The sequence below is a fragment of the Triturus cristatus genome, chromosome 4_1 (assembly GCF_964204655.1).
Source record: "Triturus cristatus chromosome 4_1, aTriCri1.1, whole genome shotgun sequence".
Lineage (NCBI taxonomy): Eukaryota > Metazoa > Chordata > Amphibia > Caudata > Salamandridae > Triturus > Triturus cristatus.
In genome coordinates, this window is record NC_140585.1 from 516,155,780 (window position 1) to 516,183,179 (window position 27,400).

General features: G+C 47.4%; 1 protein-coding gene across 7 annotated transcripts in view; it reads left to right on the top strand.

Annotated features, from left to right (window-relative positions):
- IRAG2 (inositol 1,4,5-triphosphate receptor associated 2) overlaps positions 1–27,400 on the top strand; it is a 1,211,571-nt gene that overhangs the window by 220,440 nt on the left and 963,731 nt on the right. For all 7 annotated transcript variants that reach the window (XM_085652757.1, XM_085652760.1, XM_085652761.1 and 4 more), the window contains exon 4: positions 6,199–6,379. In XM_085652757.1, the coding sequence (XP_085508883.1) occupies positions 6,199–6,379 (181 nt within the window). The remainder of the gene's footprint in view (positions 1–6,198; positions 6,380–27,400) is intronic.

Below are 27,400 nucleotides of genomic sequence, written 5' to 3' on the forward strand. Positions count from 1 at the left end.
GGTGTAATTTGGGTTACAATGCCTTGGTCTTAGGATCACACATTTGTTTCAACTAACTAGGTGAATTGGTGACGTTATGAGAATATTATTTTTGTCTTAACTTTGGGTCCTTTTAGAACCAGCATTTTTTGGGAGTACCGTGGAAATATTTATTGCACTCCTAGGTTTGAGGGAGTGACTACGCTCAGTCCCAATTCTATGAGCTCATTTGAATAGGTAGATGAGTGAGTCATTGAATTTGTGGTGTCAATCTCATGAAGTTGCTATGTCTTCCTTCTGGAGTCCCTAAGAAGGCACCACGCTCGAATATTTAGCTGTTGCTGTATTCCAGCTCTTAATTGGTTTCGTAATGAAGATATTTTTACTCAATTCTCTGACTATGTTGTGCAACTTACTCTTGCATCCCTTCTTGTCCCATTGATAATTCTGCTTTCAATAGTAATGACCCATTGTTCAGTTTGATGTTCCAAATCTGATTATTGTTTTCATGTCGGCATTCAAGTTCCAGCCAAGCATGCTCCTCTTGGTGTCTCTGTGGAGATACTGAACCAGGCTTTGCGGTTTTGAGGTCATTTAAGGAAGGACATTTTTCTGGTTCTGAGTGATGGGTCACATGTTTGGGATTTGTACTGGACACTCTCAGTGAGAATGCACACCTGCACAACCTCAGGGTGTCCCTGCAGTACTACGCTCTCTGGGGTACAGGGAATGTTTTCAATATCTATTTAAAGTAAGAAATGTGATTCCAAATAAGTGTGAGGCTCGGTTTGGGACACAAACCTATATTGAATACTCTATTTTTAAAATTGTAGTGTCGCGGTCTAGTTGACGCGCGCACTACGTGAGGACGGCGATGTGCGTAGCGGCCATTTGGACGCTACTGCGCATGCGCGAGCATAGCGCGCGAGGAGAGACGGCGATCGGAGCGTGTTGCCCGGCGCTCTCTCGGCAGAACAAGTTAAAGGAAGAATAAAGGCTTCTGCATAATCCTAAGTGCCTCCTGAGAGTTATTGGGGGAAATCCACTGATAGCCTAAGCACCTAGCATCATTACAGTGGCGACGAGACTGGGATGGTGAGAACCCTACGTGCAACAGGAGGAAGGTGCCCCCAACCTGCATCAGAGAGGAGGTCCACCAGGAGGGACACCACCCCACGCGGTAAGAAGACCGAGGGGGTCGAGGACTGACGCCTACGCACCGGGAGAGCGCGGCAGAGGCAGATAGACGCCAGGAAGTGGCACGTGGGCAGTAAAGGAGCCGGCCACGAGGTAGAGGAAATCGCAGGCGGACAGCGGAGCGACAGAGGAGATCCTGGCGGAATCGGGGGACGACGGAGCAGCCAGCTCGAACGCAGTCCCAGGTACCCGAAGTAGGGGAGCGGGGACAGACGCACCAGGTAGCCCAAGGAAGTTAGTGGAAGCCAAAATGAGTGCACAGTCATCGACTCTGACGACGCCGATCCCGTTCCTACCACGCCCGGGAGAACCCATAATGAAGTGGGAAGACTGGAGGGAGTACTTCAAAAACTACCTGGAAGCGCTGGAAGATGAGAACGAGGAGGCGTTCTCCAGTGCCAGGAGGAAGAGGATACTTCTACACAACCTGGGACCAGAAGGAATACGGGTGTTTCAAAACCTCACACCGAACGTCGGGCAGGTAGGGGACACAGACGTGTTCTCCCATGCCATAGAAGACTTGGACAACCACTATCGGCCAGCTGTGTGCACCTCTATCGACCGCTACAACTTCCAGCAGAGGAAGCAAGAAGCGGGGGAATCCGTAGATGACTACGTGGCGGCGCTGCGAAAACTGGTGATGACGTGCAAGTATGGAGGACTACAGGATGAATTCATCAAGGACCAGATCGTTATGCACACGACAAGCAAGTCAGTACAGGACAAACTGTGGGCGAATGGAGATGCGACGCTAAACGAGGTGATCGCCATAGTGAAACGAGCAGAACTAACCAAACGCTGCGCGGAAGCGGCAAAGAGAGACCCGGCCCCCAGACTCACAGTCAACAAGTGAGACGACGCGGACCATCAGGCACGGGGAAAACCAGCGACTGGGGAGTACAGAGGAGCGACCAAAGGGAAAACAAGACCCGGACAGACATGGAAACAAAAAAAAAGCGAGGCTATGAGATGCTACAGGTGCGGAAGCTCGAGCCATGCAGCGCACGACAAACGGTGCCCCGCATTCAGAGCCAAGTGTGCGTTCTGCGGCCTAGTAGGTCATTACGAAAAAGTATGCCGAAGGAAAGGGAGACAGCAGGCGGTGAAATTCATGGCACAGGACGAGGGGGAAGAAGTGGAAGGCCGAGAAGAAGACGAAGAAGTCCTGTGTATAGAGGACCAGGTACTGGGCATTGAGGGGAGAAGAACGCGTAAACCCCAGTGCGACATGATTATTGGAGGAATACACATCACCATCGTGGCGGATTCAGGATCTCCATACACGATTGTTCAACGATCGGTATGGAATGAGAGGTTCAGACCCACGTGGGGCGCGCAACTAGAACCCCCCGACATTCGACCGGTCACCTACACAGGGGATCCAATCCCGATGGTAGGGTTCAAGACGCTGAAGTTCCAGTTCAAAGAGCGGAGTGCCCTCTGCAAGCTGTACGTCGCGGAGAAGGGACCGTCAGTCCTGGGCTGGATGGACCAAGGAGAGTTAGGCATACAGCTGAACCCAGGAGGGGACACCCAGGTGATGGTGACTCTGGTCGGAGAGGAGTCGACGGCAGAAAAATGGCGGAGCGGGCACCCGAAGGTTTTCCGCGGGAAGATTGGGAAACTAGAGAAGTTCTCCCACAAAATCGTCCTTAAAGAAAACGCCCGGCCGGTAGCGCACAAAGTACGGAACATCCCGATTGCGGTGAGGGAGGCGGTGCAACAGGAACTCCACCGACTGGAAGAAGGGGGAATCATTGAGCCCATCGACAGTGCGGAGTGGTTGGCGCCTCTGGTGGTGGCCATGAAACCGTCAGGCAAGGTGCGCCTCTGTGTGGACCTCAGAGAGTTGAACAAGTGCATAGTGGTTGAAAAGTTCCCCTTGCCACGCATAGAGGAAATGTTGGCCCGCACGAAAGGCGTAAAATGGTTCTCCACCATTGACTTGCAATCGGCATACCACCAGGTAGCACTACATTCGACAAGCAAAAAACTGACGTCGTTCATCACGCCGTTCGGCTGCTACCAATTCTGCCGCATGCCCTTCGGTCTCGCCTCGGCAGCGGCGGTGTTCCAGAAGCTAATGGCCCGCCTGTTCAAGGACATTGAGGGAGTGCAATACTTCCAGGATGACATCCTAGTGATGGGGACAGAGCTGGAGGACCATGACAGGAAGCTGTCGGCAGTATTGAAGATCCTGGAAGAGAAGGGCCTAACGGCAGAGTGGGAGAAATGTCACTTCGGGATGACGTCAGTCACCTACCTGGGGCACGAGATAGGTGCGCAAGGAATAACACCGAAGAGAGGGAACGTGAAGGCCATCTGCGAAGCACCACCGCCCACCTCCAAGGAAGAAGTACGGTCATTTCTAGGGATGGCGGAGTACTATAGCAAGTTCGTCCACCACTTTGCCACAAAAACCCACCACATGAGGCAACTCACGAGGGACAAGACGGCGTTCATCTGGACCGAGGAGACGCAGGAGGAGTTCGACACAGTGAAACGGGAAATCGGTGGAGCGATCCCGTTGCAAGGGTACGATCCCCAGGGACGGTCAATATTGATGACAGACGCGAGTGAAAAAGGGCTTGGAGCGGTGCTCATGCAGGAAAGACCGGAAGGTGGAACGGAGACTATCAGCTTCGCGTCCAGGACGCTGACGGCGTCGGAACAAAAGTTCAGTGTGATTGAGAAAGAGATGCTGGCGGTGGTGTGGGCTATGGCGAAGTACCGTCAGTTCCTGTGGGGCACCAGATTCCAAGTGAAGACGGATCACAAGCCTCTAGTGAAGGTATTGACATCGGACGGCCATGCCAGCGCCACACCTCGGATTGCGAAAATGACACTGAAACTCCTGGAGTACAGGTACGACGTGGAGTATATCCCGGGCTCCAGAAACAAGATAGCGGACTACCTCAGCAGGGCATCTGCGATGGACAGTGCCTCCAATGACAGGGAAGACGACGACGAGATGGTGGCCCTGACTGACGACCCGGAAAAAGCCATCAGCAGGCAGGAATGGAAAAACGCGTATGAGGCGGATGACGATATGGGCGACATCAAGGCGTACATTGTACGAGGATGGCCAGAAAGGAGAAGACAAAGACCAAAAATCAGGCAGTTCTACGAGGTCAGAGAAGAGCTGTCGGTGGGAAACGACGGGGTGTTCGTCTACAGAGGTGACAGGGTGGTACCACCGGAGAACATCGTACCGACCCTGCTAACCATACTACACGAAGGCCACCTGGGAATCGTGAAGACAAAGGCCAGGACAAAACAAACATACTGGTGGCCAGGGATGGACACGCATGTAGAGAGGCACGTGAGAGACTGTGTGCAATGCCTGGGTGCGGACAAGACACTGAAACCAATGAGACCACCCTTAGGGAAGTTCACGAACCCCAGCAACCCATGGGAAGAGGTGGCTGTGGACATACTGGGGCCGATACTGGACGACCAGGGGATCCCCAAATACCTCTGTGTATTAGTTGATAAGTACTCGAAATGGCCAGAAGTGCACATCAACGAGATCATGGACAAGGGTGAGATACTGCGCTTCCTCAAAGCAGTGTTCCTCCGGGAAGGCATACCCAGGAGCATTATCAGCGACAATGGCCCCCAGTTCATCTCCGACAAGTGGGTCACGTTTGCAAACAGAAATGGCATACTACTTAGACACACCTCGATATACCACCCGTCCAGCAATGGACAAGTAGAGAGGTTCAACAGGGTGCTGATGGGCTCCATACAGGCGGCCATCACGAGAGGTAAAGACTGGGAGAAAGAAGTGCAAAGCACGATATGGGCGTACCGTATCACCCCCACCGGTACGGGGTACAGTCCCTTCCAGATCTTACGAGGAAGACAACCCTTCACCAGAGACAATGTGGCGTGGCAGGAGAAGACCATCACCAGCAAATGGTCTCCGGCGGTGGTGCAACACAACCTGCAGAAGGCACAACGCATCTATACGGAACACTACAACCGCCACAAGAGGGTAAAGGAGACGGCGTTGGAAAAAGGGGAGTGGGTCAGAGTGAAGCTGGCAGTCCTAAAGCGGAAGGGAGAAAGCAAGTACTCCCCACCCCTCAGAGTAGAAGTGTACGACCGGGCAGCGTTGCTCAGCGACGGAAACGTGTGGTCTCATGAGCGCATGGCCAAATGCAATAAGATCTTAAAATGGCCCCGAGAGGACACAGAAGGGGAAACCCCGACGGAAGGGCCGATAAGAGACACAGACTCGTCCGAAGGAGGCCGCAGAGAGAACATGAGCGGAGAGCAAGAGAGAGAGAGAGACAACCCAGGTGGAGGATCCTTGGGGGAAACCACCCGAGAAGATGGTGAGGTAAAAGAGAGAGAGGGCCAGGGCACTCCGAAAGGTACCGACGGAGGCCCGGTCGCAGAGGGAAGCCGAGAAGGACATTCCACTCCGGTAAGACACACCCGGGGGGGAAGAGCAGTGGTGAGACCATCCAAGTTTAGAGACTTTGAAATGGACTGACCACTTGGTCTGGGACATTGTGTTGTGTGGTATGAAAAGGGGGAGGTATGTAGTGTCGCGGTCTAGTTGACGCGCGCACTACGTGAGGACGGCGATGTGCGTAGCGGCCATTTGGACGCTACTGCGCATGCGCGAGCATAGCGCGCGAGGAGAGACGGCGATCGGAGCGTGTTGCCCGGCGCTCTCTCGGCAGAACAAGTTAAAGGAAGAATAAAGGCTTCTGCATAATCCTAAGTGCCTCCTGAGAGTTATTGGGGGAAATCCACTGATAGCCTAAGCACCTAGCATCATTACAAAAATGTGTTTCTTTGATGGAGAGCTTCTTCCTGAAGGTTCTGGCGAGCTGTTAAAGGAAATGCAGCTGCAGCGGCAACGCGCTGTTTATTTTGGTATTGGGAACGTTCTGATGCTGAAAGCGAAAAATGCTTAATGGATTGTATTCCTGTGCTAATCCTTATGTGTAAATGATACAAGGCTTATACATATGTGTTTGTGTCTTTTTATTTTTTTTTTATTTTTAGGGAAAGTGCCAGTATCGAAAATACTAGATTACTTGCGATACACTACGAGCAGAGGGTCGGAGGACAGCGGCTTGGATGACCTGTGCAACATGCTGGATCCCAATAAAAAGGATATTTCCATGGACCTGGACACCTACCATGCCATCATGAAAGAGTGGATCGACGACTGCAGAAATAGCGGGTAAGGCGATTCCGTCTCCATTCCTGTGTGTTGTACAAACCTAGTGCGGGTGTAAGTGAACATACATTTCATAGCCCAAAGCACCAAGTGCATTGTATGCAGGTGCATTCTTCTCATATACACATTTGTGGTTGTTAGTGGGGTCAAGCCTGTTTCTGAATATTCATGAAGTTGGCAGATCACGGAACTTAATCATACTGGCATAGTGCCCCACTGAAAATCTGTGTTTGTTCAAATAGTTTTAGATCCCTGGGACTACATTACAGACGGGGCTCTGGTGGCACAGCGGCCTTCTGTGCCCAGTTTTGGTGCTCCTGGGACACTGGTAAATACCAGAAGCGGCCATAGATGCTCTGAGTCTTTCTGTAGGCGCCATCTTAAGAGCAGCCTGGGCCTATGCAGATAAAGATGCACTTTGTCTATGTGCTGCACCATATTATGAACACAGGAACAGGTGCAAGGAGGCCGTCGGGAGGTGCACGGAGTATGCCACAAAGAGGAGGCAAACTGTCAATGTGCCTATTGAGTGCCGCGCTCTAAAGTGGAAAAAGGGATTTCCTAATGGAGCCCCCACACATCTCCCACCAAGTAAGCGCAGTCGCTTACCGCACCTGCCAGTAGGCTAATATCTGTCCGCCCATCTTTGACGTGCAGGGAAGTGCTGCATGCATAGTGCAAGACGCAGTGTCTGTTTTGCCTTTCATTACTGTGGTGCACCAAGACAGCTGCAGGTTCACGACTGCCCTGGGACAATGCATTGATTGTATTAGGGCGGGCACAGTTTCCCTGTTTACGCCTGGTGCATCTGTTTAAAGATGAGCTAGAGTGCAAGTAAAGGGCAGTGTTAGTTCCATGATATGGGCCCTGGTCTCCTTGCTCCATTCGGACAGTGCAGAATTTTTGTAGCCACCCAAGGATCTGAACTTGCTGCCATTTGCAAATTTAATGTTTTCATTTCATTAAAAAAGCATCCTTTTACATTTGTAAATTGTAAGTCTTGGCATCAGCTGTCTGCAATACATGACAAATACTTTGCATTGGGTAAACCCCTTGCTTACAATTGGATGGCTTTGGTTTCTATCTAGGGTGCCTCCTCCTGAGTTAATGGCCCCCCCTTTTTTGTGTTTGCCCTACACAAGTGCATGTTAGTCTCACTGTGTTCTGATTGGATGAGCTTCCCCCTTCCACTGAGACATCGGAACTATTTTTTTCTTTTTTTTTTATGGCATTTGAGTTTTTGGATTCCATGCGAGTGCATGTCTCTTCTCTTTCTCTCATGCTTTGATCCACCCTCCTTGCTGGCTCGGTTTGTGTTGAATCCTAGGAGCTTTGCATTTTCAGCTGCTGGCCTTATCGTCCCACACCATCCCCCTTGCTTTTTGTCTGTTACTGTTGCTTACGCAGAACACGAGAACTTCTCTAACTGTCTCTCCTTCCCCAGTGCTGTGGTATATAGCCAATGTGGGGGAACGCTTGGCACTAGTCGGGGTCTGAGAATCAGTCCTAGCTGTAAAAGTCATTGTCTCTGCATCCATTTCTTACAACTTGTTAAAGAAGCCAATGTGATCTCAGCTAGATGGCTCTCGGTGCACTCCAAGAATAATGCTGGGGTGATGCTGTGTGACTGCACATCGAGGAGGGGCTGCTTTACACCTAAATTACAAGCTTGGCTCTTCCTGTCAAGAGGTGTTTGGGTTCTTTATGTACACTATATAATAAGCTCTCCTCTTTTGGAAATTAACCTCCTGTGTAACAGCGATGAGCCTCGTTTTCTGATGAAGGAATTTCTGCTTCTTTATCGGGTGATTGGGCCATTTATGCTCCAGGTCATACGTTTTTAAGAAAATAGAATAGGTTCTGAGGACCTACCTCTTCGTTTGGTGGACAGTTTTAAGAAGGTGGAATTTTAAGAAGGTGGTAGGTGTAAGCAAAAGTGGGTGTTTCCCAAGTGAACATGGAAATGCCATCCTTTTTCGATTTTCATCAGTGTTAGTTGCTTATTAGTGGGGTGTGGAGTGTCCCAGGATTGGTATCCGTATCCCAGCGAAGCTGTTGGCTCTTGAACTATTAATTATATCTTTACTTCCATTTCAAAATTGTGTGTGCTGCAGCACTGATTCAGTGTGATAGTCCTTTTCCACTAACTAATATAAAACATCCTGTAATAATAAATGGACTGATTCCTGCACACTGTCAATCCTGGTCTCTCTTGAGTCTTCCTCTGGATTCCCCGTGTGTGATTGGTCAAAATCCGAATCCAGCAGGTCGACTGAGAAATGAGTTCAGCGGTCACTGAAGGTCTCGCTGGACTTTTGAGTCCGCGCCTTGCAATAATGTGAAGCACAGCAGACACCGCTTCCCACAGGAAGACACGCTCTCAAAGGTTCGAAGTATCCAGATCAGGTTTAGTAAGAGCATCACTACTGCAGAATGCAACGGTCAACACCCTCCTACTGTGCACAAACACCTACATACATGTAGGGGTGAACTGCTTAGCCCTCCCCAACCTCCTTATGAGTTTGTCTCTATTTCCAGGCTACACACAGCAGTCCTTGTTGTGAATTCCAACAAATCTGCAAAAGTTGCAGAAGTTTATTCCCAGAGTCTGGTTTTATATTGTTTGTTTAGCCCTGTTTTTTGTCCCAGGGATGTTTCTCACTGCAAGCATGATGTTTTTTTTAGCCGACTCTGTTAATGTCAGATTCATGGCCACAGGTTGAAGTGAAGTTTGTTTATGAACTGACTGTCCTCTGGCCAGGCACAGGTGACAACTGACCTGGTGACCTTTGTCATGTTCTGGGGAAACCAACAATACATTAAGCTGTGGCTGGGCAGAGGTACATGGTGTGATTTTACTGTTACTGCAGTTGCCACTAAGGCTAGACATAAAAACTCCAGTCAAAATGGCAAACAGTAAAATATCACGTATTGCCTTTACACATGCCAGAGTCTTTATTCTCCTTCCATCTATATGGCATCATTTTTTTAAACACTCTATTACAGGATTATTTCCACAATAATGCATTTTTCATTTTGCTTTTCGTAATTTTTCTCGTGTCTGCTTCTTATCCTGATTCTAAGGTGAAAAGTGCTTCAGTACAGGTGTGTGCCTCAATGAAACGTAAATTAGCAATTCTCAATGTACTTATCAGGGATGGTGAAGTGGTCTTTGGCTTAACGCAAAAGGTGCCTCACTTGAATGATTAAATTGATGGTTACTGGTCTCTCTCTAGATGCATGTACCGCAGCCTTTTAGATTGATTCAAACAAATTCCCATGCGCATGCCTTCAGTGGCGGCTGTTGGTTTACATTGTCAATGTAGTTCTTGGATTTCCCAGACCCCTCTGAAAATATTGGAAATCACCTGTGTTTGAGACTTCACCAATCACTAGCACAGTCTCCTCAGGTTGTAAAGTGGTGTTCTCTTGTCCTTCTTTTGACTCTGAGCCGACCTGTGCCGCAATATGTCCTTCAATGCACAATGTGTTCCCCCTGACACTACTCTGAGGTTTTTGGTGCTACGAGGATGTGCCCATCCATCTAGTCCAAGTCTCCAGTAGCACATGTACAGGGCCATGGGCTTTCTTTCTGGTTGCAACGTTCTGGCGAGATTCTCCTTTCCGCGATTTGTCTCAATCCTTTCCCTGCGATGTGATGAATGTTCAAGGGCAGCTCATGTCTCTGTTCATTTTGCTTCTCCCCTCCCTGACAGTAGTATCTATGCTGGCTGTGCTTTGTTGTATTTGTATTGGGTTGCCTAGCGTTTCCTGAAAACCATTCACAGTTGATTGTTGATCCAACTGTAGGTAGTTTGCAGGTGGCTGATGGTCAGCTGCTTCACCCACCCCATGTACCTAATTGTTCTTTCATTTTCAATTACGAGGCCTATTGAGTTGCCAAACGCCCCTCCCCTGTATTGAGGATATTCCACAAATCCCTTCTCCCCTCTCCAAGCTTCACTCTGTGATTAAAGAACCAATACATGTAGCTCTTTCCATACTTACTGTAAATGTCTACATTTATCAGGCATATTATGCGTAGAGAAATGGAATGCTGCCAGCGCCTGTTGATAACCAATGTTAAAGTAACCAAAGGCCTGTCCCCTTTTACTGATAATGCCCCTCTCTGGCTGTACATACATGGCATATGCAATAGTGTCATTATTATACTCACAGTAGCACACAGACGCTCACAAAGGTCGATGCACGCATAGAGTCCCACACAAACCCGATAGTCAAATGCACACAGAGGGACTAGTAGACAAAGTGGCAGAAAAAGGGATATGTGGATCTAAAATAAATAAATTATGCCTACTTTCACAAGACCCTTCCTAGTGAAATGAAGTTCGAAGTAGAGGAAAGGTCTAGTTAATTCTTGATCTCAAGGAATGACCTTCTTCATGGTATTTCACAAGAAGAAAAAATAGAATATTGTATTTTTACCGTACTGAATCCCTATTGGTGATTTAAGATTTTTTTTGTTCTTCACGTCCATAGTTACCACTGGGGTTGTTCTATTTAATTGTTTTAACATGGTTAGCTCTTTGTATGTGTATATTTTATTTGCAGGCAATTGCCTGATGGGAGAATGGTTTGTAAGGTCCAGAGCTTCGCTTCCATTTTGCTATCTGTCAACCAGGCAATATTTGTAGCACAAAATACAGCAACATCTCAGCAAATGCCGCCTTAAACTCCTCTATATAGAAACATGTTTAATCTTAAATAGCACCACTGAACCACGAGGCGTAGTATATCACAAAATCATAAACTATGTTAGCGTGTGAGTCATGAATACATCTCTTGCCCAATTACAAAGCAATTCTGCCTGGCAAGTCCTATTTTTTAGAGGGGCCTAAGATTGGCCCTTGTCTTACTCCAGCAAGATCTGGATGGATAAATGCAACTTTCTCTGTATGTCTCTCTGCAAGAAAAGAGCTTGCAAAGTGAGATTTCGGACAGCGGTGTCGAAAAGAAGGTTCACCGTCTTTTTAGGAGAAAGAAAAAGAAGAATGGCACTAATCTAAAGTGAGGGAGAACAAGCGCAGCTTTAAACACTCAACAAAGGATCATCATAGCAACGCGAGAATAAATGGCAGCGCAAAAGAGCAACAATCATAACTGAAAGGCAAAGCAAAGGAACAGACGTAAAGGAAAGCAAATGCAAGTGGGAGTAGGGCAATACGAAGAGCAAGAAGAAGCAATGTGATACACCCCTTATCTAAAAATATGCATATAAAAAGGGAACTCCTGTCACACTTCCTTTGGTCAGCCGCAAGGGAGTGCTGCCATGGTGCCTTTGGATAATCCCTGAAAAGCTTCTCTGAAAGTAGCCATGAGATTAGTGCATTTCACTAGCGGTCTTCACTCTTTACCATCACCAAACCATACCCGAGGAATCACTACAGTGAAAATTAGTTTTGCTATACAGAAATATTCCTTATTTGCTCATGAAATTCAGTACCTGTGATGTACAGATTTACAATTTTCTCCAAAGTGTGGTAACATAACAGAAATACTTCATAGATCCTTCAAGGTGTGTACATTGGTGCCATAGGTGAAGGCATGGGAACCTGATGAAATCAGCAAGTCCCTTGTCATCCTGTCAATTTGGCATATGGGACTCAACACTTTACTAAGACAGCATGCACTCACTACTTTGATATGCATTAAGCTGGAGTACATACAGCTCAGTTTGTGCATGTACAAATGCTCTTTGAGAATTAGTGCAGGCACAAAATTCACCCCCGTCCGGTATAAAGCTAGTGTAGATATAAGGAAAGCTTTATGATTGGAGTCCTTAAGGGGCGTGGACAAGCCAGCAAAGATGATGGACATGTTCTCCTAGAGCTCCGCTTCTTGGCCTAAAACATCGGCAGCAATCCGTTTTCGTGGAGGCTCTAAACTACACAGTCGAAAAATGTCACACTAATGAAACCCCAGCCTGATCGCCACTTCACCCAGAGACTGGCTAAAGCAACACTGTAAGCCCTGTTAACAGCGCCTCCCACCCTCCGCATCATGGTGGCCGCCAACGGCATGGAAAAGGCCTAGCATGTACCAACATCTAGGCGGCACCGGTGGCTCCACAACTGAAGCGCCACTGCTTCGTGGCGCAACACCACTGGGACCACAGTCGAGTCCCCGGAGGCCCTCCAGCCGGACAACCGTACAAAGCCGGCACGAGTTACGGTCACGCCCCAGGGAGTGACACGACTGTCTCCTCCTGGCCCAAAGTCCCAAGGCCTATCGTACCATCAACTCCCGTGGGCACCCACGCAATAGACCGGCCCAGGAGCACTGTACTGGCGTGGACATCGGTCCGCTTGCAAAAAGGGCACAACAGATGCCACAGCTACCTCCAAAAGGCGATGGACCCGATCCCCCGCAGCTCAGCAACCTTGCGGTGAGTGAGAACCTGGCAGGTCATGCAATGAATAGTGGGAGCAGTGACGTAACGAAACTTGAGGGGGCCCCCCTGCAAAGTACATGGAGGGGGCCCCCCCATTCTCCGTGCCAGTCAACAGCTCCCAGGCCAGCGACCTACCATACTGCCCATGAAACACATAAAAACTTGCCTCCCTAGGTCTTTAGTCGACCCTCTCTAAAAAAAAAAAAAAAAAAAAAAAAGACGTGCTAAAATTGTTGAAATCTGATCGGACAGCTGGTGAAAAACCCGGACTGTCCTGGTGAATCCAGGACACCTAGTCATCCTAGGTCCTCCAGAGGTTTATGGCTTGTGCTCTTCTCTAGTAGTCAGTACTAGCTGCGAGGCATGGGCTCATAGTGACTGCAGCAGAGGCAGGAGCCAATGAAAAGAACCAAGAGGAAGGATGCAGCCATGGACTATCATTTAGAAGTTGCCAGGGATCGCACCAGCGACACCTTGCGACCCATGGCACTCCCCTTGCGACCCATGGCACTCCCCTTGCGACCCATGGCAGGTAGATCAAAATGAAGAGCAGAAGGAAAACAGAATGCCGATAAGAACTGTTTACTTTCGGAAACTTCTTATGTCAGCCGCTTTCTGTTTTGTGAAATAAATATATTCATCCTGGCAATGTACGCTCTGAAACTTTCCTCGGTTGTCTTGATTGCAAAGATTAATACAATATACAATCCTTAAAATGTAAAACCTTATTTCTCTATTCTCGCCAGATAGATTCCAAATTACAATGCTTTGTTAAAGGAATAGATGGCCCTGAATAGGGTGCCCCTGGTGACATGGCCTATCTGGTAAACTTACTTACATTAATATCAGCCTAAGAGCCTGATGAAGAGGATATTTTATATCTGATAGATATTGATAACAGAGCCAAACTTTGCAATTATAAAAACTTTTAAAAAATAAATTATGTGACACCCCACCAAATCAGCTATGCCTGGTTTGACAAACTCCAAACAGTCCTGACCTTCAAGCCAATAGCATGTTGCATTTTTGGAGATGTTAATCATTTCCCTCATTTATGAGGATGGAAATCCCACCATTCAGTGTGCTTAGCTGAAGAGCTGGAAATGTCTGAGGGTATCACACTTGCTACATATCAATCTCACATAGATGCACATATTCACTCCCTGCCTCTCTCTAGAGTATCCACAAGCACAGCCTGGCCATTTGGAACTTCATGATTCTGATTGTGCGGAGTCAATGGATGCCTACCCGGGCTTGAGACTAGGCTACTATGCTTCACAGGTAGGAAAAGACTATGAGGAGACAGTGAGGCAAGGGAGAGGGCAAACATGTGCGGCAAATAAAGAGCATAAGTGAGAAGCTGAGTGAGACCGAGACAGAAGGACAAAGAATGGAATAGACAGTCAAAGAGAAAAAAATAGACTTATAGAGGGATATTGAGGAGAACAGTGTAAGAGAAAGTGAGTCAGACGACTAAACAGAGAGCCAGAGAGAGTATGAGAGAGAGGAATATATATGGAAAGACAGAGGGCAAAGCAGGGCACGAAAGTGAGCCTGGGTTAAAGAACAATAAAGTGGAAAAGATAGAAAAAGAACACAAGCATGAGAGAGAGGGGTACATGCATACAGTTTCGAAGCGCTGTCATTAAGGTTCCAACTCAATGCCAGTATTATTGATTTTCAGTTTTTCAAACTCTTTTGTTAGAGCACTGGCATTTCTAGGTGAAATAAGTGCATAACCTTTAGATGAGGAACAAGCGCACTGATGGACATAAGTGGGTGTGTTTTCATTCTGGCCAATGAGGACCTACGTGTTTTGTACATGACTACAATCCCTTCCTTGTTTTATGGTCATTGAGACCCTCCGCTGTCTCCGGCTGTGCACCTGATAACACTTAAATTAAGTGCCCACGTACTGCTTTCAATCTGAATCAAAAGAACTGGACACTCTGGCAAGTCTGAATCAGAGCTTTGAGTACCAAGACATTAGTAAAGGAAAACCCAAGAGAGCACATTGTATGTGGGAGCTGCTCTGTTGCTGAAATCTGCCATGGATCTGCAGAAGCGGTCAATAAAACCTTATTGATAATATTGTCCATACTTGGACCCCGTAGGCTCCTTAAGTCTTAAACCGACTCACGCATCCATGACGTCACCAGCAGGTGGTTAGCCAAAGTGGAATTGTACAAGGATCTTAGGAGTATCTGGTAACAGTGAGCCCATTCAATCATGTTGGACGAGTCCCTCTGGCGTGTGCTGAGATAGACGTCACAGGGGGTTGACTCACGAGTGGCACGAGGTCTTGTTAGTGAAACTGCTCTTCAACATTTGTTTACACGCTTTCATTGCTGACCACAGGGCAATGACTTCTAAAAGAGATCCTGCTTTTATTATTTGTTTTGTAAATAGTTTATAGGTGTGGGTTTTTAACGTGGTGTGAAATAAGCTGATAGTTCTATTTACAATCATATTTTGAAAACTGAATAAAAAAAAAACTGGTCGAACATCTAATTTGGCTGGTAGGAGCCAGAACCCTGCCTGTTCGATGGTATGGCCCTCTCTTGTCCTTCTATTTCTCTACACAGTCCATCCGTCCCCACTCTTCAGTTTATCCCCTCTGCCTGACCCCTTCCCTGGGCTTTAAGTGGGCCGGGTCTCACCGGGTCTGATTATCGGCAGGTTTTTTTAAGGGGCCTCGAAACGGGTCTCTATCGGGCTCTGTTTTGTGCCATGGCACAGGCGGTCCGTTTTTTTTCCGGACTGCAGTGGCAGTAGGCACATCCATGTGCAGGTGCTCTCACTTCTCACCAGTGGAGAAGTTACCGTACAACGTCATGCCAGGTGAGCGTTGTAGGGGAGGGGAAATCCTTTAAAGAGAGTTATTTTCTCCATGGATTTCCCTTCTCTTTTTGACACTCGGGAGCAGCACAATTGTCGTGGTGTCACCAGGGCTTTAAGTGGAAGTTTTATCAATATTACATACAAGCCATAGTTGCTGCTTATTTATCTTATGCAACTAACAACCATTGACAAAGGTATTATGTGACTTTTTGTATCCTATATCTGGACGCAATGACAGGAACAGCAAAATGCAAGTCGGGTGGCACACTATGCTAAACACAGATTTTTAGTTTACGTATTTTTAAGCCATGCCCTTAATTACATTGACCACGCCCCTTTGAGAGACCCCCCCCCCCAGTTTTTTCAGCCCACTTAAAGCCCTGCCCTTCTAACAGGTTTCTTGCATCTTCTGTTCCTCGGCCTCTTGGTCCACTAGTGAGAGGAAGTCACCAGCCCTGGCACAGAGGTGTGCCCTTTGGTCCATGAGCCCTGCAGGAAAGGCCTTACTGAGACACCCCCCTGCTCACCCCCTCTAGTGACCCTTGTTTCAGGATCAACTGCTTATTTCTATATTTTCATCCAGCTCGACAAAAGCCGTTTAATGAAAAGTTTCAATTTGACCAGAATTGCATTTTCAAGCAGCATGACAATACAGCGTTTCCTGCCTCACTTCGGGTGTTTCTAAACACTGTAAATAATGGGTGATGGCATTTTCATGATTCTCAATTTACCGGTCTTGGAAGTCTGTAGAGACAAGTAGGTCTCGTAAGGATTCAGGCTGTGAACTGCAGGTCACTGAATTACCAATGAGAAAGTTCTTTTAAAAGTAGATATTAATAAAACCTTGTTATAAAAACTTGATACTTTTTAATTATTTTTGAACTTGTAAATATTGAATATTCCTTTTTCAACATGGAATACATATTCAATAATCGTATACTGTAGTCGGCTGTATGATCTTTTAATAATAAAAAAAAGCTAAAAATAAATCATGGACAATGCCTCGGAAATATGACAAACACGCGTTTTTACTCTGGGGGTTTGTAGGTGTCGTTTCCGAACTTTCAACATTTAGGCCTTGAATAGGAATGCGTTGCTATTTTGCGATCCCTGCGCAAACACCTGTTTGCAAACATTGAAGATACAAGAAATATGCCCCTCGGAGTTTTGCCTCCGTTATGTTTCAGCAAATAAGACGTGCTGAAATGCAGTGGGTGGAAACGACACAGTGAATAACCAATGTGCAGATTTTGGTGCAGAAAGCTTCAAAATCCCCAGTTATTTCCTATGATTGGGGGAGAACTTGTAATCGATGCTGTCTGTCACAGCTGCTAAAATCAATCCTCTGGACCCAGTGGCTGTACTCACAGGTTGCCGCTAGCACTGTCCCATGGCCATTGGGGTACTCACGGGCTGCAGAGAGCACCCTTCCCTCCCCTCCCTGTCCCCTAGCGGAAGCTGCACCCACAGGATACCTTCCTTTATCCCCTGTCTGGGCCGCCCCCCAACCCGGGCAAAGCTTCTGTCTGTAACCGCATTGCGGCCAAAGGAGGGTTGTTGTGGGTACTCCCAGGCGGGCAGTGTGCATCCTCCGGGGTCCATGCCCCTCTGTCCTGCCATGAAGCAGAATTCAGGACTGAGTGCACAGGTGCTCTCCCACAGGGTGAGGGAGGGCAGAGAGGAACGGCCAGCATCGTTCAGAATAACTTGCCCTGTCTTGACGCAGAACGGAGTCAAACCTTCTGCATAATCAGTCTTCCAATGCAACATAATTCTGGTCCCCCCCCAGACCTCCTCCCCACCCACCCCCTGCAATGACAGTATACCAACCAGCAGCCATCTTCCCCAGGCAGAAAAAAATCTCTTCCTGTTGATTGGGAAAAATGGAGTCTGAACAGGCCCGACCTGGAGGTTTTTCCCCAAAGAGCATTTCCATAATGTCCTGAGGTCTTTGGGGGGTTTTAGGGCAGTTTTCCAGATAATTACAGCAGGGACAGGGGAGGCGAAAGACAGAGAGAGAGTGTTTCGGGCCTGGGTGCTGTTATGTGTTTCCGTCCCGGCCCTGTACTGATGAAATATATCTGAATGCTACCTCTTGATTTTACGGGCATGTCCGCAGCTAGCGTAAAGGGTGCCTTGTTTTGTTTTGTTCGGTGCACTCTTTCTAGTCTGGAACAGATCTTTTTCCATCTGTGTTTGAATATAGAGCCGCCGGTCTGCTTCAGCAATGCTTGCCAATGTACACATAAATGAACAAACAACATTATGCACTTCAAACAAAAACATACAAAATCACATTCGTAATGTCACAATTGAGTAAACGTTAAAGAACAGAGTACAGAATGAGTTTTTCAGGAAAAAGCAAAAAATAAATAAAAGTTGCGGTCATCATGTGAATTGAGATTTTCCCACTGCATATTCGGAGTAATGAAATATTTTAATATGTTTGCCAATTAAAACGCAAATTTCCTATACAGAAAGGAAATTAGTACATAACTACGGTTTGTGACCAGATTCCTGAGATGTAGATCATCATTAGCTGAATATTTTCAACATAAATTATGGAATATATTATACGTTTGCATGTTTCATAGTTTATTAATGGAATGAAACGTTTAGACCTTTATTCTTTCCGAGCTCTCCTTCTCTTGCCTGACATGTTCTTCTTTGACATTCTATCACCGACTCAGTCCTAACCTGCTTTTACATAGGGGCAATCCACATCTTTCATGAAATATGCAACATTTTGTAAAAAATGTAGTAAAATTATGCCTATTGCGTGAAATGCAGTTGGCCAATGATTTTCAAGAAATTTGAACATAAGTAATGACATAACTCACGTACAAAAGACATCAGGTGGCCTGCTCTCTCTGGGGCCCCCACCCTTTTTCCAGGCCTGGCTCTGACTGAAGAGAAACAGTGTAACTTGTTACTTTGTTTCTCTTCAGTCCTGGGTCAGCGCGTGCAGGCTGCTTTAGAGGCTGCATTAGAGAGAGGGGCTTGCTTTAGAGCAGCTCTCTACTGAAGAGCTGTGGGGGCCCCCTTCACCTCCTGAAGACTGGCCCCCCCCACACTGTGGTGGCTGCAGGGGTGCTTGTTACGCCCCTGAGTGGGAGATCCAGACTGGGGGTGGGTGGGGGGGGTCGGCCCAGCATGAATATCTGTAGCAGAGAGGCAGCCCCGTCATAGAAAAGAGCCGCCCAACACCTGCCCACTGACTGCCACAGCACCAGTCATGGAAGAGGCCTAGCACGCGCCAACGTCTAGGCAGCGATTGTTGCCCATAAATCAAGACCCCACTGCTCTGAGGCACAATACCCCCCGGGACCGGGCACGAGTCCCCAGACGCCTTCCAGTCCAGCAGGTGAACGGTGCTGACATACGTCGCAGTCACAGACTGGGAAGTGACACAGCCGACTCCTTCTGGTCTGAAGCCCCGTTGCTGGCAGTACCCTCAACTGCCGCGGGTATACACACAGCAGCCAGCCAGGCCCAAGAAGGCTACACTGGCGTGGGCATCGGTCCGCATACAGAAAGATCACAGCGGTTGCCTCAGGGGACTCCGAAAAGTGATGGAGCCAATCACCCGCAGCCTAGCACCCTACGATGAGTGACGGCCTTTCAAGTCGACCCTGTACATAGCAGAAGATCCAAATCAGGGGGCCCGGACCAGCACGAATGCATCTAGAAGGCAGGCAATCCCACAGGAGAACAGAGCCGCCCGGCACCTGCCCACTCACCACTACAGCACCAGTGGGGAGGACCAAGCAGCAGGAGACCACGACAGCCCACGTATTGGTACAGCCCCCGACAGCACCAGGAATAACAAGCAACAGGCTGCAAAGCAAGTGCTGCCACACTCTATCACTGCACATTCCTTCCACCAGTGTGGACACAGCAGCCATAACGGCGAAGACGGAAATCAGAAGATATAAACACCCCCGCCAGTTACAATCACGCTGGTGAGTTTCATCAACTACTACGAAGATGATCCCCCTAGACCTCCCTTCCCAACTCCACCTTCAGTGTTCAAACGGAGACAATCGCACCCATTATAAATAAGTATTAGCCGGCAAGCCACTGGTCTCAGCTCCACCTGAGGGGAGCGTTCCACCCCAAGCCCCGAAAAGAACCTCTGCAACACCCACAACTTGTTACACCCAGTCGCATCCATCCCAGAGTAATCATGGGCCAGCTGTGATCCAACACTGGACCACCAGGCTCTGCCCTGACGCAAAACCACTCATCAGCCACCAAACCACAAGAAGAGGACTCGGAATCGCCATCAACCCTCTCCATGTCCAACAAGTTGGATAAAGTGCTAGCAGCCATTGAACACTCTCTAGAATCACCAGGAAGAACCGATTTGGGGCCCTAGTCACATACCTCAACCTCCTCCGTGATGATCACCGTAAATTAGCCGAGAAAATTGGCAGATTGGGAAAAGACACTTGCTACCCTACAGCCCATGAAAAAGTCACAGCAGGAAGCACTGCGCGAACTTCGTGAACGAGTGATGACACTGGAGGAACGGACCAACTATTTAAAAGGATGCTCCCACAGAAGTAACATCTGCGTCCTAGGCCTGCTGGAAGGAATTGAAGGCACAGATCCTATCAGTTATGCAGAAACCTGGTTACGGTCCTTCATACCCAGTTAGAAACTTACAGCATATTTCTCTGTAGAACGAGCTCACAGGGTGCCAGCCCCCACAAGGCTTCCCTTCACGTTCACAACTCATGAAACTTCTTCACCTCTGTGCAGCCCGACAATACGGCCCCATATGAATTGAAGACCAACATGTAATGTTCTTCCCCAACTACTCGCGGGCCGTGCAATGCCAACGGTCTAACTTCATAGAAGTCAAACTTCGCCTCTGCCAACATGGCCTTCAATATTGTTATTTTCAGCATGTCTCAAGATAATCCCCAAAGGGACCACCACATTCTTCACCAACCCTGCTGAGGCCTGCGAATGGCTAGAGCAACATCACTACGGCCTCCCATGATCCGCCCCGAAACGTAAGGACTCGCTACAAGAACGCAGAGGCAAACGCTGCCCCTGCAAGAAAAACAAACGGCAGCTCCTTAATAGGATTCCCCAACTTGGAACAAATCATCAGAGCGCAGAAAGGCTCTACAAGCAGCGGCAGACATTGGGCTACCCTTGGACACAGATGATGAGCATGGCCTGCACATATTCACCTCAGAGGAGGAAAGCAGTGATTCAATCACCTTGCAAGCATGTTCGTTGACTCGCTCCCTCCACCCCCTCATTGTGACACCACAAACTGCGCACACACTTATTTGAACTTTAACCAAGTAAAAATGTATACACGTAATGCACACCCCACCGCGCCCAGAGTTAACTACGATCTGGGCTAATCAACAACAATAGTAGTTGTAACATAAGCACATATAGGGTCCCACCTACCACTCAGATCCTATGCTGGCCATTGCAGCACCAGCCCGCCCCCACATAACACTAGAGAATTAGCAACATATGCAGTTTGGACGTGCCGCCTTTTGCGGTAGGTCCTTTGTATTGGGGATTCTTTTTCCCTTGTCCCAGTTCACATTCCTATGCCCCCCTCTACACACACACACTGCACAAGTTCTTGAAGATGGTTGAGAGCTACGGGTTGACGCAACTAGGGAGCATACGGGAAAGCATCAGTATCGCTCATACCCTCACTAATGGTACACCCATATCGCAATATGCACCACGCCCATGACCTCGATATCCTTACCTTAAACGTACAGGGTATGCACACTGTATGCAAAAGATATGCAGTCTACTCATACATAAAAAGATGACCAGCGCAATTAGCAGTGCTACAAGAAACGCATCTGGTGAGGTACCTTCTGCGCTACCACGTACTCTGCATATGCACAGGGTGCATTGATCTGGCTTCAACCAGGGGATCCCTTCCAGGAAACACACAGGGTGACCGACTAGGAGGGACAGTAGGCTCGGTTAGAGGGGCTTTTAGATGGGCAGCCAATCCTCATAGGCAGCATCTATGCCCCAAACTCTGAACAACAAAAGTTCTGGCACACCCTCTCAACTATACTAGCCCAATTCACCACAACGCCATGGATACTAGGCAGGGACTAAAACTGCGTCCTAGACCTTTCCTTAAACAGGTCGCATGCCCCACACCCAACCTCCATGGCAGGCATCCAGACAAAACAATTTAACACAAGGACACATCATTGGTCCCTAGTGGATGCCTGTTGCAGCAGACACCCGAACACAAAAATCTACTCTTTCCACTCCATCCCTTCTGACCTCCGGGTCCGCCTGGACCAATTCCTCAGCTCACCTGCCATTGTCCCCAAGATTCAAAATGTAGACTATCTGGGGGTACTGTTTCTGATCATGATGCACACAAGCTCACCCTGGGGGGCAACCTCCACCACCAGCCCTTACATGGCAGCTGCCATGCGAATGCTTAGAAGACCCCGTAATCTGGCACAAACCGGGAAAAGCAATTGGTGACTATTTTGCTGATAACACCAACACCGTAACCATGAGAATACTCGAACGGGATGCATTTAAAATAGTCGTTAGGGGGGCATGTATATGGCAAATCTTGGGGATATGTGCAACATTCGACCGACTTCTACAGGAGGCAGAGCGCAAGCTAGTGATCCAGCTCTACACTTTCAGTGATCGATACTCATCAATATTTCATACAAATGGCCCATACACATTCACCGAGTTCATGAAATCCCTGTTGCGCTGGGGGTCAAGTTTTAATGACGTGAGAAATCGCTTTCTTTACAGGTTGATGTCTAAAATGTCTAAATACATAACTAAACCCGCATATCAACTCTTTCCTCTTGGTGAATGGACCAATTAGTTGAGTAGTTGATGGTAATAATAGTACTATCTAACTAGCTAAATAATCAGACTCTCGGTAAGATTATTAAAGTTTATCTCAAATGTGAATAATTAATGCTCATCGCATACAGGTTACAAATGCAAACAATGAATCCCACAAAGGGACAGAAAAACAATTCAGCAAAATTGCAAAAGTGTCATACTCCTCATCAAATCAACAATATGCATATGAAGGAGTGGATAGACGAAGAGACATAAGTTTCAGCAAAATAATGTGAAACAATATACATATGACTGAGTGAATAGATGAAGAGACATACGTTTCAGAGACAAAAATACATTTGTAAATGTTATGCAAAGTACGAGTCAGAAATATAATACAAACCCAAATGATCTGTGAAATACCACCCCCCTGGCCAAGGAAGTGGTGGGGGTCCCCTGTAATAGTGACGGGGAACAAAGATTTCAGGACTCAGGAACGGGACATGGACCGGACCAGCTAGGCCTCTCTGCAAACCGATGGATAGCAACACATCACCCCTCTCTCCTCTCCATGCGACCAAAGTAATCCGCAGCTCTAACCACACCCCCAAAGCACCCCAGTTATACCCTAAAACCTACATGTCCCACCCACATTAGTAGAAACAATTCATAAATTTCGACGGTTTGGGAGGTGGTTCATCACACCACCATGTTCTCATTCAAAATTTCTTTAGTCTTTTGTTTATTCGTCGTCCAGATAACGTAATATACGACTAGTGAATGCCAATACATTTACATGCAACATTTGATCATTTCTCTGGAGTCTTTTGGCTACGTCTGTGGAAGAAGTCTTGGGTCCCATGGCCAGTCTCATCCTTTTGGCAGACAAACAATGTTTTCTGAACTGAACAACCTTGGACTCTTGCGCTTCTTTTGCAGCGCTCAGTGTTTCTGTATTTTTGTCAGATGTTTCATGCTTTCTCTCCAGCCCCTCCTCTATCATGTCAATTTTAGGAAAATGCAGGCCCATTCGGCTCCCTATGACAAAAAAAACATAAGCATTCATTCATTTTCACAGAAATGCACTTTTCACTGTTTACCACCCACCTTTGCACCATCCCCTGTTAATGTTTTCTTAGCGTAAGCTTCGTGCAAAAGCGGCATTACTTATTATTTTTAAAGCGAGATGTAAAAAAATGAGAAAAGCTGCCTAGTCGTGCATTACATTTTGTTTCTTCCGAAGCGCAATGTAAATGCGGCCTAGTTCTTTCATTCATTAGTTCACATTAGTGGACACATGCGCAAAGCCGTTTCACATGTGTTTCATGTGATTTGCACGTTAGTTTTCACTGCAGACTGTTAGTAAGTACTATTGGGGTGTTAATTTGAGCAGGTTTCTTTTTGCTAAATCATGCTTCATCACTAGCAACACTCGCTCAGGCGGCAGATAAAGGTGAGATACCGCTGACCCATTACAGATGCCAAAATCGCATATCATATGCTACAGCTCTCGCTGACTTACGATGATAAAATTTCAGGGCGCATGCAGCCCGGGTGCACAGAGAGGGCAACAGAGAAGGAACACTACTGGCATGGTTCATACAACAAAATGCTAGCACATGCAGGATAACTGAAATAACCATCTCCACAGGCACAATGGTCCGCTCCCAGGCAGACATTGCTCTCCTACAAGTATGACTATAGAGCCCCCACACAAGTAGACCCTATACTGAAGCAACAATTTCTTACCGCCCTCTCCTTACCGCATATATCCGACAGAGCCTCCCTCAATGCCACTATCACGGCCACAGACGTGATACAGGCAATACGAGACCTAGAAAGAAACAAAGTCCCAGGCCTAAATGGCCTGACGGAGAATTACCACACCTTTTTCGACACACCTGGCACCAAGGCTCACAGACCTGTACAGGGCAGAGAACTCCCGGAAGCACTATGCGAAACCTTAATAGTCTCCTTCCCAAAACCAGACCGTGTCCCACAGCTCCTGGGATCCTACTAGCCAATTGCACTGCTCACAGATTACAAAATCTTCGGTAAGATATTAGCCGATCGTTACACCTTGGTTCTCCCAGTGTTAATACATCCAGATTTGTTCCAGGTAGGAGCATGTCTCAAAACATCTGCTGGCAGTTCTATGTTTAGAATCAGGCACAGGGTCATTTCCCCCACACTGCGTTTCTCGACCTGGAAAAAGCCTTTAACACACTATCCTGACCATATCTCTCCGCTGTGCTCCGATACATGAAAGTGGGCCCAACATTACAGGCATACACGCAATTAATATACACAAACCCCACTTCCAGAGTTCGAATTGGACGTCATAGCTTCCCCCACTTTCAGTTATCTAGAGGAACTCTACAGGCCTGCCCCCTCTCCCTGCTCCTTTTTGTCCTGGCTATGGAGCCATTGGCAATTCATCTCCGGAGGGAGGGCAGAGACTGGGGGTTTTCCATTATCAGGTAACACCCATAGTGTATCCCTTCACGCCATGACCTATTACTGTATGTATGGGACATTACAATGGACCCCATGCCCATCCTCACCACCCTCACAGATTTTACCACAGTTGCAGGCTTTAAGGTTAACTGGGCGAAATCTTCTATTTAGCCACTCAATGCTGACCTCCCCCCCCCCCCCCCCCACAAACAATATGTATGGGAAACCTCAATCTTACCTGGGACGTGCGTGCCACCCGATACCTAGGCGTCTCACACCCCACAGGATATATACAAAGGCAATCACCGTAAAGCACTGGCAGGCATTCGAACATCCATAGGGTTCAGGCGCACTCTCCCATTATCCTCATTGGGGAAGATTGCACTGGCCAAAATGGTCATAGTTCTGCTTATCCTATACTATTTTGAGAACCTCTCAATTATACCCCGCTCGTTTTTTCAGGAATTGAATACTGAACTATGCCCACTGATATGGGGAAACGGGTGCCGCGGGTCGCCCTTGCCAAAATGCAGCTACCAATAGAGCATGGTGGACTAGGAGCCCCCTCATTTGAAGCATATTTCCTGGCAGCTCAGCTCCAGTGGCCGTCACGCTGGCCAGCAGAGCGCACATTGGAGGTAGCCACCTTGGGCGCAGGGCCATTGCCCATGGCGGTAATTTGACGTATGTTCATGCCAGGCCCCCACCCCACAGCGACTCACTCCCTACAAGTGAAATTAGCATGGTCCTGTATGTCCCTTATCCATCGACTATCTAGAGGATCCCCGTCATAAACCATTTTACTACCCCTTGTGGTCCTACCCAAAGGTCAAGAACACTACACTTCACGTACTCTCAAACTCCGGACTGACCATTCACTTATAGAAGTAGGATACCTCTTTACAGACGGCCAACTAATCTCCTTGGATGATCTAGCAAAGGAATATGAACTTCCCTGGGGCAGTTCCTCTTGCACAGACAAGCGGTCTCCGACTGTCACCGCATCTGGCATATAGTCGACAACGAACCGGCGACACACCTGGTCATCCATGCCATCTTACAAATGGGACCCAGGCATCCTATAATTACATGGAAGTATACAGCCATACACACGCTAACAGCTACCCCCCTCACCCACCAAAGCCACCAATGGGAGGAAGAGTTCCAGAGACCACTACATGATAAGGTATGGGAACAAGCACTGGAGTTCCCAAAAAAGTTCTCCCGCAACGCCTGCTTTAAAAACATACAATTTCAGTTGCTGCATCATGCCTACCTCACACCTGACCTCCTCCAACACTACTATCCAAACACACAATTTGCATGCCCTAGATGTCATACACCCAATGCGACATTCCAACACATGTTCTGGAGTTAACCAACTCTACAATCATATTGGGGCACCATCCATAGCACGATACGCAAAACAAGAGGACTCACAAATATAAACACATGGGATGCCTGCACTCCATGTATAAACCGGCACCATAAACACCATAAAGTTCAGAAGAGATTTGCATACCGAACTCTCCTCCTGGCAAAGCGTGGGATCACTATGCATTGGCAGGCACCAGCAGACATCCCGCTAGCGGCCTGGATAGGAGCAGTCAATAAGTGGGGAACCTCCGAAGAAGACACTCTCCAATATGAAGAGGCTAGGGAAATATGCAAACAACCCATCTCCATGTAGTGGGCGATGCTCCTCCCCGAATTCAAACAAATCACCACTAGTACTACATTTCCCCCCCCATGCAGTTCCCCACTAATAGTGCACCACCACATGTCCACTCACTACAAGGACACAGTCTAGGGTTTACGACATAAACATGGTAGACCTCATAACAAAGCACCAAGAGCTGCAGCGCTTATTGGTAGCACAACACTCTCGAACACTGGGAACGCTAATATCGTGAAACCCATTGTATGTACTAATTTCAGGGATTAAGTCACATGATGATACTGTATCATTTATCTTTTCCAACTGCAACCTATATGGATGTGATGAAAATCAAATAAATATATATTTTTTTTTATATAAAAGATAGTGATTCTTATATTTATGGTCTTCTTGCCGATGTTAATCCTTAAATGGCCTTTCCCCGGCCTAAAGGACAGAAAAATGAGGATTCCAACATTTGCAAATGCTAACTGTCTTATTTAGGGAAAAAAGTGACAAGGAAGAAACATCAAGGTTGGTGGTATTTAGCGGGCTGAAACCACACTTGTTGTGCCACTGCTTGGTCTGAGTGATTCTCCGTGTGTTGCTATAATGGACAATGTAAGGTTAACCAATAAACTGCCCTTTGTTCGCTTGAAAAATGGTTGTCGAAATGAGAATTAAATTGAGTGAAACTTGCCTACCATGGAATGGCCAGGCAATGGAGACTCCAAATTCTGTTACTGCATTTTAAAAGTGTACATTTCTACTTACGCGACCAAAACAAAAGTGCTCGGCTAACCACCTAATACCTAGAATTATGTTTGAG